Source organism: Athalia rosae, chromosome 1, assembly GCF_917208135.1.
Source record: "Athalia rosae chromosome 1, iyAthRosa1.1, whole genome shotgun sequence".
NCBI lineage: Eukaryota > Metazoa > Arthropoda > Insecta > Hymenoptera > Athaliidae > Athalia > Athalia rosae.
The window spans coordinates 7,670,345-7,688,759 of NC_064026.1; the positions used below are offsets into that span (position 1 = coordinate 7,670,345).

Here is an 18,415-nt window from a genome sequence, read left to right on the forward strand (position 1 = left end):
TATAGCCGCAAAATTTAGTGGGAATCTTTTGATATATTTTCTCTTGGTCGTCATGAAAAGTCGATGAAAGAATTCCTTTCCAATTCCTATGATTCGATACGAAATGAATATTTCATTTCTATTTCGGACGGTTTTTCTCGAAAAATTATTCAAACGGGCAGACAAAGACGTGAGCTGAGAGCTGAGATCCGGTTCGTTAGAATTTCGGCCGGTATTCCGGATTTAAATACGAGAATTATAATATGCGCAGTAGACCAGGGGGATGATAAATCTCGAACTTTTTCTCAGTCCAGCCCGGTCTTTTTAGCCCTCCGAAATGGCGTGCGTAAGCATACCTATAATGAAATTTAACACCGCCCAGCCAGACATGAGCATTGAGCGTACGATATATTGTATACAAAACTATTCGTCTGGTGGTGGTGGAAAGCGGCGGATTTTGTGGCCAGTTTCACGCGGCGGTGTCGCAAGCTCGGGCGACGCTCTACGTCGGAGTCGCGGCCATTTTGGTTGGCAGCGATCCAATCTTTATTTAGATCCACCTGTGTCCCCCGTGTCAACCCCTCCGCACGTTTTCTGCCGCTGATCTTCCTCGCGTCGCGTTGTACCGCGACCGCGACGACGACGACGACGACGAGCACGACGCTCCTTCTCCGCCCCGTAACGTCGACGTCTACCGTCGATCTTTGAAAAGATTTAGGACCGCGCGCCACTAGCGGCCAACGCATTTCTCGAGCTCTACATCCCCATTTCCGCGGTCTTTCTTCACATTTCCATTATAATTATACACTATATACGTCTTGCGTATACGTGCATATTTCTATTTCTACCTTCTATCATTTTCTGTTTCTCTTTGTCAATTTATTCGACACCTGTTCGTACGTAACTCTTTATTATAATGACGCTGCTTCGCATTACGTTGCGGTTCGTCTCGTATAATGTCGACTGCACGGTGGTACACGTTAGACGACGAGGTCTATTGATTGCAGCGTGAAAGATAATGTGCAGTTTCAAGATTTCTCTTCCTCCTTTATATAGTCCGTCATACGCGACGTGTTTCCCCTCGGAGGTTGAATTATGCGACTGAAACTGCGATGTCATTATATTGTCTTCCGTAGCCGCGCAACGGCCTAATTATGAGACAAATCCCCGAATTTAGACGATAGACGACTTGAACGGCCTGCACCGTGCGACTCGTCATTCCCAAAGATATTTACGTTGATTATAAATAGTCGCGTAATTAATGACCGACACGTGCAGCGATCGGGTTCGTTTATAAGATGTTTATCTGATTTCATTGCCGACTCGCTTAATTTACACCGTTTTCATGCATTTCCACGTCCCCGCGAATCATATTTCGCAGGGCCAAAAGCCAAGAGAGCAACAGATACAGAACAGAAATCAGCGCAGATGACTCGAATCTAACTTTGGGTTGAGAAATTCGTTCCCAACGTATAGGCGGTGTTCATTTTTGCCACGGACGTCTCTCTCCACCCTTCTGAGAATTTTCGTCGGAAGTTTCAGGTGCGCTGGATTTATCGTACCGGTGGAATCCGAATTTCCTGGGGTGCGTAGAGCCACCCCTAGATTTTCATTGGCCGGGGAAACTTTGAGTCGATTGGTGGATGATCCCATTGGATTATCCTACCTAGGAGTACGGCGTCTGAAACGCGCCGGCGCTCCCGTTCGGAAACGTCGCGACGCCGATCCCGCGCACCCCGCGAACGCGATATACCTACATTATATACATATATACCTATACACGAGGCGTGGAAATGATTTACTCGAGACTTTGGATGTACGTTTGTCGAACGTACAGTTTTTTTCCTCCCACTCGATCGTTGAAAAATCGTAGCTTCTGAGCCCATGACGCACGAAAGCAGGGTTACTTTGATACTTCCCCTCGCCGATTGCTCGTCATCCGAAAAATTCTTTACGTAAAAAAATTCTCATCAAAGAAAATAAAATAGTTCGAGATCTCGAGTAAATTTTTCAGTTCAAACACCTGTCACATGTGAATAAGCCTTAGAAATTACAGGGATCGCCGCGGTGGCAATGTAATTAGTTGAGTTAATCTTTTTTTCGGTCTCATCGTCAGTCCTCTACAAAATAGCGATCTATTGTATGCTAGGTATCCAGTTTTTCGCGTTTCACTTTTCTCTATCCGTGACCGTTATCCGCAAAATACAAAATTATGTACAGCTGGGTGTTAGAAAATTGACAAAGTTGACAATCCTGCAGTGAGCATACAGGTATACCATAAATACACCTGATACGGGTACTACTACGAGGAATGAGAATCCGTCACACGTGTGTACGAACGTACGGGGGGGTGTATCAAGCCGTATACATATACGTGTATTCAACGGGATAATCACGTTGCGGTACAATTAAATAAATTGCTGGCGCACGAACAAATGGACAAGCGTTTTTGTTCGCTGTGTAAAGGGCGAAAGTAGATACAGGTATAGGTGTGGAGAAAAGCAGCGTCCAGTCCACCCCTAATCACGCGATGTACGTATCGATACGATACACGTTCAGCCCCCGGGTGTATGCTACCTGTACCGCAACGACGCGACGAGGCGGACGGGACCAAGAACGAACCTCCCCGGAGTTCCGGCGATCTCCTTCTCAATTTCGACGCACCTGTCGTCCGCTCCGGTCAATCGCGCAATTTCGTACATCTGACTAGGCCTCGTTCCCTTGGACGTCTGATGTCGTACAGCGTTATCGTTTATACGTATGATTTGAACGTGGGCGTAGGAGGTCCGTATAAACCGGTAAAGGGGTGGAGCGAAGAAGACGGGGGCGGCGGAGGGTTAACCTTTGCGGGGTGCTATATACATATAGCGCCGGTGGTAATAGTTCGTCTAATTGTAAGTCGAGAGATCCTAATCGAGGCGGTGACCACTTTGCGTCGGAAGTCGTAGGGGAAGTTGTCCAGATCCGACACGGAAGTCGATTTATTCGTACTAATATACCCAACTACCCCTGGCGTACGTGTAGATTTATGTACGTACGCTGTGTATACGCGTTGCGTTTGGGGTCACCCCTCGAATGCGGGTGTAATATTTACCGAGATCACGATGAATTCCACCAAAGTTTTCATCAGTTGTCTGTCAAACCTGATCTATTTGGTACGTCGTGCGAATTACTGTGTCACCTATGAAAACTCACCCCCAGAATCTACGAGGTGTTTTAGTTATAATTGTTCACCCTTAGGTGTATATATCCGGTAAAATGGTCTAATTTCTCTAGTCAGTTATACGTCGTAAGCGTAAGTGTATAGCGTGATTAGTTCGATGGTTTTTCTAACAACCCCGCAGGCATTTTTTGCTGCCAATTTGTTTGCGATTCTAGATATTTTTGTTGTACCGATTATTTCATGTCGATATTTATAGGCGTATATATGTATTTAAAAATTGGATGGCCATGATGATTTTCAACGATTCTGAGTCGAGCTTTCGGACCTCATTCGCGATACCGTTGGTATAGCGCGCAATGTACACTGTGTGACAATATTAATTAAGTTGGAATACTGTTACACGTATGCATCATCGGTACGCAACCTATATAAATGTACGTGGACATTAATTTACTTAGGTGTGCGGGGGATACGCTTAGAATGTCCTACGACGAGGGGGTCACATCCCACGTAATGTGTGCAGGTAAACGTGTACAATGTGTGCTACATGTATATTATAAGTAGATACAGGTAGACCGAATGAATGCGACAGAATATGAACCGCGCGCGTTGTCACAGCTTACGGCTATATATACGCGTGTATAAAAGACACAGGAGTTTCGAGTTGGTAACACGCGAGCAATCCATAATGCAGACCTCGTCGGTGATGCGACGAGGAGATAAATTGAATAAGAAAAAAGAAGAAAAAATTCACGTACATATATACACGGTGATAGATGGATAAAAAATTAGATAAAAACTCCCTCGAAACGTCCCGGCCGCTGTGCGAATGAAATCCAACATTACACCCTATGTGCATGTACATACCTGTACAGGTATTCATGAATAATTTAGAGTAAACTGGGTGGATTAGAAACCTGCTTTATATTTATATAGTCAATTTATGCTTGAATCGCACGATATTTTCGGTGTCGAAGTGTCCGTAAGTCACGAGATGAATGTGGCGAGCTTTGATGGGGTTGAAAATTAGTACGATCATATTCTCTTCGGATAATTTGAGAACGGCCAGTTCTGACTTTGATTTAGAAAAATTGTAGGCTTCAGATATTATCGAATCGTTGGTAGAATCTTGAAGAGCTTTATTTCAGCTGACAATGAGTTCTGTTCGAAAAAAGACGAGTTTCCGCGCGAGGTAGGTCAATCGTCGTTGGGATTGTCGAGAGTTGAAATGGATCGATTGTCCAGGTATAACAAGGTATGATCCTCGAAATTATCCGCATAGTCGAGTAATTCTGGGAAGTTGGAACTCCGAAGTCCCGTAGGAAAATAGAGTTGTGGGTACGGTGCAGCGTAGTTCATTTCGTCGTATACATAGTTATAGACATCGGCGGGCAAAGGACGACATATTGATTTCCGGCTGTGGACACTGGCTATTATCGATTCGTTGAAAAGTTCAGGGCTGTCCAGGAAAAAGGAATCCGTCCTTCCGCGATCCTTAGCTTTTTGTACTCCAACGCGCGATGTGTATTTCTATATTTTATATACCTATGTTTACGTATACATCATCTCATGAAAAATGCACGTCATTTTCTGTCATTTTAGTACCGTTCGTTGGAAAATTATAGCACAGAATAAATAAATCGTTGCGAAACAGAAACTGAACGACGGGGATACGCGCGGGGGAATAAAGTCTCCCTTGAGGATCGCGGTAGGTAGCAGCCGCATCCCCTATACCTTGATTCGTTATAGACGTCAATTAAGCTGCAACTATTAGCTACTAACGTTGGTGTTAGTTAATCGTGTGCCGTGTGGAGATATATACACAGATTTATTTACATATATGCTAAAAAATATCTATGTACTCGTTAAAATACGCGTACACCGTACGTAAATATTTTTTCGCATCTATGTACAATTATGTACTTATACTACACGTTTTGGTTTGCTGTGTTGGCAGCACTGCAGATTATTTTTTTATCCTTTCTGGTACCTGTAATTTTCATTGCTATTTTTCATCGGTGGATACATAGTATATACATATATATACATATGTATATGTGGTCGTAGTCGTATTATATAGTCATTCGCAATATTCGCTTCAAATCGCTTTTTGCAACTACATATACACATATATATGTATATGATATGTTATACAGATTTATTTTACAGATCATACAAGTTCCCTGTACTGCGATCTTTCAGATATGATTGAAAAATTAAAGAAAAAAATTTTCCCTCACTGATTAGGTACTATTGTTCTATATGAGAATAAAGTGAAAAATATTTTATATGAACTTGGAGTGAAAAATAATTTTTCTAAGGAGTTTCCATACATCACCTGATGGTTATCTATATTTATGTATATTTTGTCTTTTGTGTTGCGTGTTTTGGGTTTTGTAGACGCAAAAGTTTTTTTTGTTCTTTTATTCTAAAAGTCATGCAACTGCAAAAATTTCATACTCTTTATTCTTGATTCTTATACGCTTGACGATGGGCCAATTTCGAATTCTGTTTCACACCGCGTTACAATCTGCGAAACTTGAAGCTTTCGCCGCATTCACACAAAAAAAAAAAAACAACTCTTTATTACCTATCTCCGACCTTCCACTGTGTCACGCGATATATTTCTGCAAATATACCGGAACAAATATTTGAAAAAGTTAAAAAAATGAAAATCAATTACGTCAAACCTAACGGCATGATTGTTGTGAAAGCGATTGCGACTGCGACGAAGAATAAAATAAAATTCACTTTTCACCGACGATAGAAAATACTTCGAGGGTGAAAAAAAGACGGGAATTATCGCGCTTGAAATATCGAGCCAAAAATTAATCTAGTTCAAAATTGTGTTGCAGAGTTCCGCCAGGATACGTTTACCAGTCTCCTTACCTGACAGCCGCTGCACCCGGAGGACTCGTTCCTCTTCCTACGACGCAACTGAGTCACGCGGCCGCAGTTGCTGCAGCCTCACAATTTTATGAATACCAAAATGCCGCAGCCGCAGCCGCATCTGCAGCTTCCTATCCCGGAACGTCGTACAACTTTGCGGAGGCCTATCCCTACACCAGCGCAGCTGCAGCCGGTAAGAATTGAATATTTTATAACAAGAATTTCTTAGTTCCTCAACATCCGACGTGAACCATCAAAAATTTCTCCACCTCTGATTCAACTACCGAAAATTATTCATCCGAATGCGGACTAGAAGAGGGGTCTGTCTTTGTACAGTTAGTATTCAGAAGATGTGTCTTTTATTTTTCATCTTCCGGATGAAAATGCAGCGGGCCGAACTTTACCGCTGACTCAAAGCACACGCACGGTGACACGTGTTACGCAAGATGAAAAACGACCAGCATTCGATACGATCTTAACGGTTTTGGTCCGCGAGCGATAATATCACGTGTATGTAATCTTAGCCCAACACTTCTCTGAAATGATATTTGTATAGAATGTGTTTAATTGTGCTACGAGAGTAGAATCTTTTACTCTCTTGATTTTTCTCTCTGCGGAATAGAGGACTATTTTCATCCTTGCTTCTAAAATGAAACTCTGAAACATCGGCCCAAATTCGTAACCGTCATTACACGAATCCTCCCCTCATTGCGAGTCTTTGAGATTTTCCCCCTTCTTGGGGATGTGCTAGTCGATATTTCGTTAATTTAGTCAAATGTAAATTTTAATATTTCACAGCGAACGCAGCAGCAGCGAGTTACGTAACGCCTTATACTTATGCCACGCTTCCCGGCGCCGGAGGACTTCCTGGTGCAGGTGCAACGGGGGCGGCGTTCCCCGGTCTCCCTTACCAAACGACACCCCAGGAAGCGAGACTCCAATAGGAACGATTTCGTTCGCCAGCTCAAGATCTATTTTATAAAATGAAAAACCTCGACTCTCAACTAACATATTTATAGTCTGGCATGGCGAACGTGTATTTTCCCTTTTCTTTCACCGTTATTCTTTTCAAATTTTTTTCTTTCTCGTTATATGATATTTTTTTCCGAACGATCAAGCGACTCTTTTGGTTCCTGAAATCGGTATTTGATCGACGTAGCGAGACCACCGAATTATGAAACGTATGCAAAGTCTACTCCGAAATACCCGATGCTGTAGACTAAAGAAAAGAACAAAACCCCATTCTGACGCGACATTTTTACCCCGCGGTTCGTCATAGACGAGATCTGATCTTTGTTTCCGAGAACGGGGTGAAAGTTCGAAATTTTTTTGAACCGGTTTTCGAGTGTCGGAATTACCGTGATAAGGTTAGCGTTGACTTTGGCAATTAGTAACATCATTATTAAGATTATAATAATTATCGCAACGATTATACGATTTTTCTGATAACGTTAAAAACGATCATTATTGTTGGATTATTACACGATCTGGAACCAGAAGGGCGCCAACTTGATCGGATCTTCTATATCCACTAACCAACCTCTATCTTCCCTAATCTTCCCCAAGGAGCCAAAATTGGCGTTTTGGGGCTCAAGCCCTCTTAGCCAATCTCCTCCAAAGAGAGATACTAGTTATACTATTTATAGAGATGTACGTATGGATATAGGACTCGAATGAGACTCGTAGATTTACGAATCTAGCCGTGGCCTAGACCGTGTCACGTGACGAATATGCTGGATGTCCCCGAAAATCTCGTGATGTTGCAGTAATTGAAATAAAAAATTAGCGATCTCGAAACGATCGAAATTATTGAATCCAACCGCACATACGGAAGCGACGTCGTTCATAGAAGAAAAAAAAAACAAGATCCATACCGCTGAACCGCACGTGACACGTAAGTTCGGGCGCAAAGCGCACCTTAATTAATTAATCAATCAATCAATTGATTAATTAATATTATAATTATATACCTAATTAGGATCGTAGTTACCTAGATCACATTAATATGAAAAATGAAACGAATAAATCAAACGTTGTTACTCTAACCGAGGTTGCCTTATCTTATCAAAAAACTTTTCTCAAGGTGTCTTATGATCGGTGCCTTTCAATCGCTGGACCAATCGGGAAATGATGATGAAAAAAATTCATTAATAATTTTTCTTTTACGGCGGCAGTTCTTTCTGATTGAATTCTCTTTTCTTCTTCTTTCTTTTGCACTCTCAAATATCCGACAGATTTCAACGTGACTGAATTTCGGTTCCGAAACGCGCGTGATATGGTTCAATACCTAATTGCGTTGAATGTTTCCTTTCCATTTGATGTTTTTTTTCTCTTCTACTCAACAGTCGAGAGTTTCTTTCCTCGTTTTAATACTTTCCGCGGGTCTCTGAAAAAATTTATTACTTTCACGGTGCCTTAACGATTATTTTAACGAGAACGAATTCACGATAACAATAAAATAACTATAACAATAACCAGCAACAGCAGCAGCAGCAGCAGCAGCAGCAGAACAGAAACGATACGATTCTGGCGAATCGTCGGTTAGAAGCTAGTCAGAGTGTGAAGATTATGGTGTTGGTGCGTGCAGTGCTGTTCTGCCAATATCCCAACAATTATGGGATCATGGCAGAGGCGCGCGTGTATGAGTTTACTTTGAGAACAATGAGAGGATGTCTAGTCCTAATAATACCTTAGCGTGACTTCGCTCCTCCTAGGCTAAGTTTATTAATTTAAGGAAATCCCACTTCTTGTATAAAATTGTTCATAACATAGAAAAAAAAGGGAAAAAAGAACATTTGAAAAACAGGAAAAAAAAAAAATACAAAATCAAACAAAAAGCGAGTAATTAAAGTGGATTAACTTCGCATGTTAAACAAAAAATTACAACAACGACTTATGCGACAACAATAACATAGGAAGAAAACTAGACATTTAAGTATTACTGTCTAATTGATCAGATCTAGGATAATAGGAAGATAAATTAACACTACTATTATTATTAATTATTAATTCGCATTATCATTATTCACTATTATGACTACAATTATTATTATTATTATTATTATTATTATTATTATTATCATATTTTTAGTATTATTATATTTTTAATATTATCATTATGTATGTACTTATCGGAGAAAGGAAATCGCGCGATGATAGTATCGTCGAATTTTAATTATTAAAATAAGAAAATGATGATATTTGGTAATAAGAAACGCAACCGGCATTACTCTTGGTTCGATTTTTTAAACATCTTTATACATATAATACATATACATAATTTAGCATCAATAACTGTAATATATTGTCTGTTATCTTCAATATTATATACTTAAAATATATTAGGTTAAAAAGAAAAAATGCAGAAAAAAAATATCCACTTAAAAAAAAAGAAGAGAAAAAGAAGTGAGTGAAAATATTTATTGTCCTTACCTGAGTTTAGCAAACCGAAAACTTGACGAATTTTTGATTTTTTCGGTTTTTTGTTACGTGATCACTTCCTGTAATGTGTGCCTAGTTTTTAATGCTCGTAGTTCGGAGCAGCACCTATTCTTATCGGTAACTTATAGTTGCAAGTAACGGCAGACCTTGGACCACTTGTTAACGAAACCTCGATAAACATAATCGCAGAAGTATAACTTGAATTTTAATAAGCTTGATGTTTTTCTGATTGGAGAAGGTAAAAGAAAAAATAATAATATCAAGACGCCGTGAACGGGAAATTGAATTCCAATCTCGATACTTCCTTTAGTTGATAACCGTATTTCTGATTGACGATATAATTATTTACTTGTTTTTTTTTCTTCCTTCAATTATCGAATGATGACGGACGGAGTCTAACATTTTCTTTTTCTGAATCTTTCTGCGATTTGATTTCTGTATTATGTACTATTTCTAAAATAGTTGAAATTGTCATCGGTCACCGATACCAACGTATGAAGACCTAATTTGCTTTCTTTGCAGTTAAGACGTCGTCGAATGATTCGACACGTGGTGAATGCCCCCCAAAGAATCTGATCAATTCTTTTTCTTTCGTCTGTTCGTTCGTCTGGTCCGACGAAATTCGCAGCGTTCAACGTTTTCCGGAGCTAAAGATAATCCTAATGGGCAACGGCTTTTGTTACTGAATTACTGCTACTGTAGCCACAGCATTCTGGATTGGATGCGGGGGCGAGACGCCGGCGTCGCGACGCTCGGACTGAATTATACCAACGTAGATATGTACGCAGAAATTGCGTTAAAATGCTCAGCTCGAGAAAAAAAAAAAAAAAAAAAAAACTAACGAACCATGCAGCTATTTGAAATCAATTTTATCATAGAATATTCGACCCGTTTGAGCTTTTCCCGGATAAAAGCACAGAAAATATCACGGGGATAGGAATTTAGGTGGATAAAAGCCATGGAAATGAATTTTTTTTACCGACCATAAGTAGCCTTAAAAGCACACTTTGGTCAGAATGGCGGGTGCGCTTTTGCCTTCAAAGCTTTTTCAAGTCGGCGTCGCTACGCCTCTCGTGCTTCAGGACGTACTCGTCAGAGAGTGTTACTTGTACGGGATGGCGGCAATTCAATTCGAAACTTTAAACTGTCTAAATTGTTGGAGGGGGATTGAATCGACGCGACGGCGCTATATGCCGCATTCGGCAATACCCGCGGTTAATTCGTGTCATGAAACTGTCTTGACACAGTGACTTTTTAGCCACCCGTTGTAAATAAAATTTGTGTTATTGAAATTAAAAGAATATAAAAAAAAAAAAAAATCTCCAGGTCTTAACGACCCGGAAGTTACAATCCCGCGTCCATGCGGGCGCGTTTGATACACCGTTTTTGTTAAAACTATTCGTTAAAGGTAGGTAAGCGTTCAGATTTATTAAGCCTGTTACCAAAGCGTCAAATTACCTTCCACTTCCATCGTTTGCTCCCTACCTATGTACCGTTACTAAAACAAGTTATGATACACAAATCGGTTGCGATAAAAAACTACATGTCTATTCAATAAAATTGAAAAACTATCAAAATACTTTATCGATTTCACTTTCTCATCCATCCTTCATCAAGAATTGGGAGATACTTGAGGAAAGTTCGATCTTTGGGAAACTTGAATACCATGAAACTTCTTTCTCTTATTTGCAATCGAAGTAAATGAGAAAAGCTTTTCAGTTGCCATGAAAAAGAAACTCAATAATTATTTCGTTGGATATTAATAATGGAAATTACATTAACATTCAAAGTTACTACCATCATATTTCTTTGAAATCAGTCATTCGAAAAACCCAATTTTTCAAATCCAGAATGATGTTCGAAGTCCTTTTCGATCATTTTTTTTTTAATTTTCACAAAATCTTTGGGATACTCCAGCTTGCCTGACCCCCCTATAACGTGTTGAATCTTTCAAGTATTTTTTCGCGAAAGTATGACAGACGCACGATTCTGTCATATGACATACTTAGAATTCGCACGATTACAGACAACTTTTTCTTACGGTCAAACTTTCCCACTTCCAAATGAGCGAACATCATTCCGAAAGGACGTATCATTTATTGTAAAGTTAAAGCCGGAATAAATTTTTACCGTTCAAATAAACGAATTAAGCTTCCATTGTGAATGTCCAATAGATACCGGTCGGCAGAGTACCGGTTGAAATCATCGCACAGCAGGAAAAATAAAAAGGGAAAAAACTACTTGTATCATTCGGAAATTCTCTACATATCTGCAACAACATGTAGAATATCTTTGAAAGATAATCGGCTCGGCACTTGGTCGCATAATTACGTAACAACCGCAGGTGTTCTATACCGCCATAGATGCAGTTTATTGTACCTATCTACATCATTAAGTACTTGAGATCGGAACTTACGAGCGGAGGAATTCAGTCTTGATTTTATAATTGGCTCGCCGAGGGGCTAATCATGTCTGCTGCAGGTAAAACTACGATCTGATATGCAGACGATAAGAGAGATCATGTTCAGGAGGTTGGAAAAAGACGGAACGATTTGTCTGAAAATTCGGTCATCAATGCAGCACCGTTTGTTTTAGTTAGGGATAAGATTGCGAGGTGATTCAATATACAATCGCTGATAACTTGAGGTCTGTGCTGCGTTAACCGCGTGGGGGACACGAGGGGGAAAGTCGCAGGACAGTCTAAACTCGTGCGTATGTAGGTATAGGGCGGCGAAGCTCGATGACTTTTAACAGTTTGGAATTCTTGCCCGTTGGGTATACTAAAACGTGAAGATGATCGTGTAAGTTATATGATTGATGACCGTCCTCATCATTATCATCACTCCGCGATTAATGCGGTGCGATAATCACCTACATGTACAACACGTATGATATCGATGCAGTTTGTTCGGCGTTTCCCAAGTCACCGGTATAATGTTCGTCTTTGCTTCGGCAGATGAAACTCAGAGAAAGGAGAAAACATCAAAAGACAAGTTTCAATCTCTTCGTTTTTTACTTTCTCGTTCGATATCTCAACAACGATCGACTTTAGGTGAAAAATTTGTAGGACTTAATTTGTAGAACGTGAAAAAAGCAACAAATAAGTATGTAGTCGCAATTTTTGCATCGTGACGGAGAGCCGAGTTATCGTAGAAAATAAATATTCATCTTTTTTTTCAAGATGGCGGAGAAAGTTCGTAGGAAATTTTGATCGACATTATTACTGGACTGTAAAGTACCGAAGATTTCGATTTATGGTTGCGTAACGAATTTACCCGATAACTTGAAAAGAAATCTTAATTATCAAATTCAGACGACTCGTAATCAGCGATTGAGTACTTACTGCACTTTACACTGGATCGCTTCAATCGTGCGCCTCGAAATAGTTGCGAACTGCGGATTGAAAGAGAAAACGGGGGGGTGGGACGGACGGGAGGTTCGATTCTTTCTTATCGCGAATTATACAATTCTACTTCACTCGACTGAATATTAGAGGTGTTTAATTGGAAACAAAAGAAATTCCAGGCCTTGATATCGAGACGGAGAAAAAATATCATCGTCATACGGAGTTATGCGTCTGGGTATTTTCCCAAGTATACAATGAACACCTCCTAAAATCGTTTACGCGTTATCTTTACGCTAGTTTACAACCAACGAACGTAAAAGTTTCATTTACATAACGCTCAACACAGCGTTATAGGTCTCTAACATCAGATTTTTTCCTCCTACAATTACGCGCTTCTCCTATCTACACCGTGGCGTACTAATACGTACGTAGACCTACGATGCGTACACTCGACCGATTTGATTCCGAAACTATAACTCACTATCGAGCTTATGTAAACAATTTCAGAGTACAGTGGGTAGTGAAGCGTACGGAATTTTACTAACAATAAATCTAGCGTAAGTCGACTTTGAATTTAATCCTAGTGCTTCAAAGTCGGCCGTCACCGTTCGTTCAATCGATGCATGTCATTGGAGTGTTACGAGTATATACGTGTGTCTCGTGTTATACCATCGGCGAAACGACTGCAGTACGTACGGAGATGATAATGCCATGATGCGGGCTAAGTGAATAAGGGAAAAAATCAACGTCGGTACGACTCACGATACGATTCGAACAAATGTCATTCGTGTTTGCATTTGGCCAAAGGTCGAGTCCACGCAATTTCGAATGTCGGAATCGACACGCGCCATTATCTAATACCGAATACACGTACTTCGAGGCGTTGTTATGCCGGGAAATTAACGGGGCCAGGGACTTCTGATCGCCGGTATAAAAAAGCTTGCGATAAGGGCGGAAAAGAGTTCGAAAAAAAGCTCAGTCATATCGAATCCATGTACATTTTTCAGAGTTATTCACACCGGCCATTATCGACACGATGGTATGTCGATGAAAAATTGATAATAAATCGATCGATAATGACTAAAATAGCGAAGAATAATTACACCCCTCAGTCGATGTGCAGCGATCATATGGGTTCATATCATACGGGAGTCTCGCGGTTTTCGTAGGTTGTCTTAATTGAAAGAAAGAGTTGATTACGAACTCGGTAATCGATCGGGGAGAATAGATCGTGTGAAACGTCGTGGGATTGATCGATAAGTTTTCCGTAAACGATGGCTCGACTTTATCTTTCCAAAGTTGATTCAATACTTCAACCGAGTAGTCTATACGCGTAGGTAGAACTGAAGCAGATAATGTCGTGATTGTACGTTTGCGTTGGATTTGTTTGCTTTCACTTTTTACAGGGCAGTTCGAGTCGACGGTTTTCATCATGACCGAAACAAACGACTGCGGAGTTTTAGGGTTCTACCCCAGGTGGTTGAAGAATAAAGCAACCCCAAAATTATTCATGGCCATTTATGGACTACTCGGCACCGTGCAGGCCATGTCGTTTGTCTATTTAACCGTCATATTGACAACGCTAGAGAAAAGGTTCAAAATTCCCAGCCGCACCACTGGTGAGTTTGAATGTTACGTATACTTGCGATAGCGATTAAAAACTTTGGCGTTCCGTACGACCGCGATCTTCGACTCGAATTAAGCAAAAAACGACGTGAGACTAGAGACGGATGCTAAAAATGAGAAAAGTTGAGCTCTGGTTTCGCTCGGAGATCAGATTTCATAATATTATCCAAACAATTACAGTAGCGCACGTGGTGCGTCAGTCGCAACGTTTTCTCACTTTGTCGTTTACATGGTAATATACGGTAACCAAGTATACGCCGATGGAGAATTTTCTCGCTTGAAAATCAGATAAGATAATTTGGTGGTTTGCCAGGAAAGTTTTTCATCGTTCGGATACCGATGATTTTATGGAAATCTATTGCGGAGCAACACGAACGAAAAATTCTAGATTTAAAAAAAACTCGCGGTATTGTTTCTAAAGTCATAATCATCGGATAACGGATCATTGCAAGCGTGACTCGGAAATAAAACGAGTCACTAAAGACTTAACACAATCGATTCAACTGGAGGGAGGTAAATGTGTTCAGGAATTATAAACGAAAAAATTTTTATCGATCGACTAATGCGGAATTTTTCTTATCTTTCGTTACGACGAAAAAAACACTCGGTGTATTTGTGAATGAACAACGCGAACAAAGGGGTAAAATATCTGTCCGTTCTTGTTACCGAGTTACGTAAAAAATACACCTGCGCGTCGAAGTTGAGTGCCTGATAGCTTGTTCGGGAAAATTTTCACTCTCGCCAAACTTCCAATCGCACGACCTATCTCGGATCTAACGCGTCCTAAAATCATCGACGTCGTATTGGATAATCCAAATAATAAAGCGTCAATCGTCGTGACTAGTCATCAATTTATTGCGCTGATTGTATTTACAGGTATTATGCTATGCGGTAATGAGATATCGCAAGTCCTATCTCTCGTTCTTGTATTCTACGGTAGCACCGGTCATCGCCCGAGATGGATTGCGGTTGGGGTGGGACTGAGTGCAGCGGCCTGTTTTGTTCTCGCTGCACCACATTTTATTTACGGTCCCGGAAAAGACGCGTTGGCTTTGACTCAGGAACATTTGGATCAAACCTTGCTCAACGCAACGACGTCGAAACCGGAGGAGAGTCTCGTCTGTCCCAGGCAATCGGGACCGAAGATTTGCGACGAAGATGATTTTTCCGACTCGGGTATACTACCGAGATTATTGGTATTCGGTTCGCAATTCGTATTGGGAATCGGTACCACGCTTTACTACGGATTGGGTCAGGCCTACATGGACGATAATTCGAAAAAGAAGAGCGCTCCGATGTTGTTAGGTAATTATAGAAACGAATCTGTGGCCTCGGAGGTATGAAAAAAAACTGACTCGCTTTATTCGAGAGGAGATTATCATTCAATATACATTCGATACGCGCTCCCGTATTTGCCGTTCTCTCTCAGACCGCATCGATATTGTCCTGTCATCGTTTGCGAATGAAACAACATAATTTCTCGATAATAATGTTCACTATCATACGGAGATAAATATACGATAACTTATCTGTTAGACTGTTGAACAAATAAGATGCCGATGGCCGATCCATCAAACAGATCGGAGATTATCGGATCATTGAGTTCCATTATACATATTCTGGAAAAAATCCCGAGCTAATCCCATCGTGAATCCTAATGATTCTCAGGTCGATTGGCTCGATAGAAGGATTTGCAGGGATGTATACCTTCCGGTTACGTAAACTCGAGATCTATATTTTTCTCATGACTCAAGCAGAAAAGTGCTGCAACCGAATCACTATACTTTTTCTAGCTGTCTAACGACCCTTGGACCACGACTGTAGACAGATCGGCATAGACTCAACTATCCTATTCGTCTTGGATCAATTTCAGGTGTCACCTTTGCTCTGAGAACAATTGGTCCTGTGATCGGATTCGTCCTGGGGTACGGGTGTCTGACTCTGTACATTGATCCGTCTTTGCACCCCGTTATCACAAAAGATAATCCGAGATGGTTGGGTGCTTGGTGGTTGGGATGGATCATTCTCGGGGTTGTTATGGGAATTTTCGCAGTGCTGATCGCAATGTTCCCCAAAACATTACCTAAGCCAGAAAACGGTGTCGCTGAAAAGGTGCGAGAGGTGCGTCAATTCCAACCAGTGTAATACACGTTCGGGAATAGCGATATCGCATTTCCATTTGTCTACGTTAATTTTTTTTATCAGGATGGAGAAATTCCACTGAAGCTTAATTCGGCGAGGGATGGAAGTGTCCCGGCCCAAAAATTGGCCACCAAACCAGCGGCGAAAATTTCACCGGGCGAAACTCCGTTGTTGAAAGATTTCCTCAAAGCCATGGCCAGGATCTTGAAGAATAAGATCGTCATGTGTAACAATGTCAGCGCAGTTTTCTACGTCATCGGAATCGCCGGGTACATGACTTTCTTTGCAAAGTATCTCGAGGTCCAATTCGGAACATCCGCCGCGAGTGGAACCGTCGTGGCAGGTAACAGTGTCGATCGATTGCACGGATCCCACCCGTCACGTACCTAGCGATCTCACATTTTGAACGTCGATTTCAGGACCCGTTTCGTTGATCGGAATGGTATTCGGCTTCATGGGCTCCGGTGTCGTGATCAGTAAGTTCAAGCCGGGTCCGAGGAAATTACTTTTTTGGAACGTGATAGTGGGCACCAGTTTCCTGTTGGGCCTGATCTCCTTCATGTTTATAAAGTGTCCCGAACCCGAAATTCAAGGTCTGGACCTGCAGACCTCAAAGTAATTAATCCGCCGTGGTTGTATTTCCCATTACAGTCGTTATGTAGCTCGATGTATTCATACGGCGTCGATTTCATCCGGCAGATTGAACTTCACTACGAGTTGCAACGTGGGATGTGGATGCGAGGGGATAAAATTCGCCCCGGTTTGCCACGAGGCATCCGGTACCACCTTTTACTCCGCTTGTCACGCCGGTTGTACGACCATCTTGGAGTCGAATGAGTTCGGTGGCTGTTCCTGTATCTCCGGAGTTAACGAAACCGCGAACAGCTCATCCGGAACGATCGATTACAAAGTGAAGGCGGGCCCCTGCCCGACAGACTGTACCCAAGCGTACTTGTTGTTTTTGATCCAGGCGTGCTTGCTTCAGGCGATGGCATGTTCCGGCAAGATAAGTAACGTCCTGGTAAACTACAGAGCCGTTGAAACTCGGGACAAAAGTATCGCCCTAGGATTTTCCCTCATGATTCTATCCCTATTCGCCCTGATACCGGGACCGATTATATCCGGCACGATTATAGACGCCACCTGTTTGATCTGGGAGAAATCCTGCGGTGGCAAAGGAAACTGTTGGGTCTATCATAGGGACAATTTTAGACAGTATCTCAATTTAACCGCAGCAAGTAAGAATCAAATAAATTATTCACGCGTCTCGATCGCGTTCACATTCTTCTTATCCATGATTACGACGATGATTACAGGTTTCGTACTGATTGGCGTGATATTTGACTTTTTGGTCTGGTACTGGGGCAAAGATCTCGACTTGTACGGTGCCGGGGAGGAGGACAAACGTCGAGAGTTCGTTAGCGTGAATGATCCGGTCGCTGCGAGCGGGGAGATTAATCGCGGTGCGGAGGTCAGACGAAATGTGATTCCCGGTAACGATACTACCGAAAAAACCGTCGGAGCCAGGTGATGCGAAATGAAAGGCTTTTTAATTTCATTTCGGTTCATCGAAGAGATTATTTACGGAACGCGAGTCGCGGATGAGGCAGCTAAATCGGTGCAATTTATCGAAAGCTCGGTGTTCCGCAATCGTTAGCTTATATTGACTCATATAATACCTGTATGTACATTCGTATATCCACTGCGCTTATTGTTGGCGTAAAATAGGACTTTTTTGTAAATAAAAGTATATCATTTATAATTACTCGGTTTTTTTTATTTCCACCCTCCGTATAGAACCAGAGTCTTTCTCCCTCCTTTCGTGAGCA

At 41.4% G+C, this 18,415-nt stretch overlaps 1 protein-coding gene across 7 annotated transcripts; it reads left to right on the forward strand.

Annotated features, from left to right (window-relative positions):
* The first annotated feature begins 10,667 nt into the window (after window positions 1–10,667).
* Window positions 10,668–18,348, forward strand: LOC105685958 (solute carrier organic anion transporter family member 74D). 7 transcript variants are annotated; one of them, XM_012400463.2, is made up of 8 exons: window positions 10,668–10,880; window positions 14,225–14,437; window positions 15,321–15,749; window positions 16,318–16,565; window positions 16,650–16,929; window positions 17,006–17,201; window positions 17,286–17,824; window positions 17,903–18,348. In XM_012400463.2, exons 2-8 carry the CDS (start codon window positions 14,251–14,253, stop codon window positions 18,115–18,117), a joined length of 2,094 nt encoding a protein of 697 aa, XP_012255886.2. In that variant the 5' UTR covers window positions 10,668–10,880; window positions 14,225–14,250; the 3' UTR covers window positions 18,118–18,348. The 7 variants fall into 7 exon arrangements, with proteins under 7 accessions (XP_012255886.2, XP_012255888.2, XP_012255889.2 ...); XM_012400465.2 differs by having other exon boundaries at window positions 14,230–14,437; XM_048648779.1 differs by lacking the exon at window positions 10,668–10,880 and adding an exon at window positions 12,392–12,524.
* Window positions 18,349–18,415: the final 67 nt, after the last annotated feature.

Bases quoted from the DNA above. Each gene is read 5' to 3' on its own strand.
- LOC105685958 (XM_048648779.1), top strand. From the start codon at position 12,407: ATGTTCGTCTTTGCTTCGGCAGATGAAACTCAGAGAAAGGAGAAAACA. The intron at 16,566-16,649 runs GTGCGTCAATTC...TTTTTTTATCAG, and splicing joins TCGCTGAAAAGGTGCGAGAG to GATGGAGAAATTCCACTGAA. The intron at 17,202-17,285 runs GTAATTAATCCG...TTCATCCGGCAG, and splicing joins CTGGACCTGCAGACCTCAAA to ATTGAACTTCACTACGAGTT.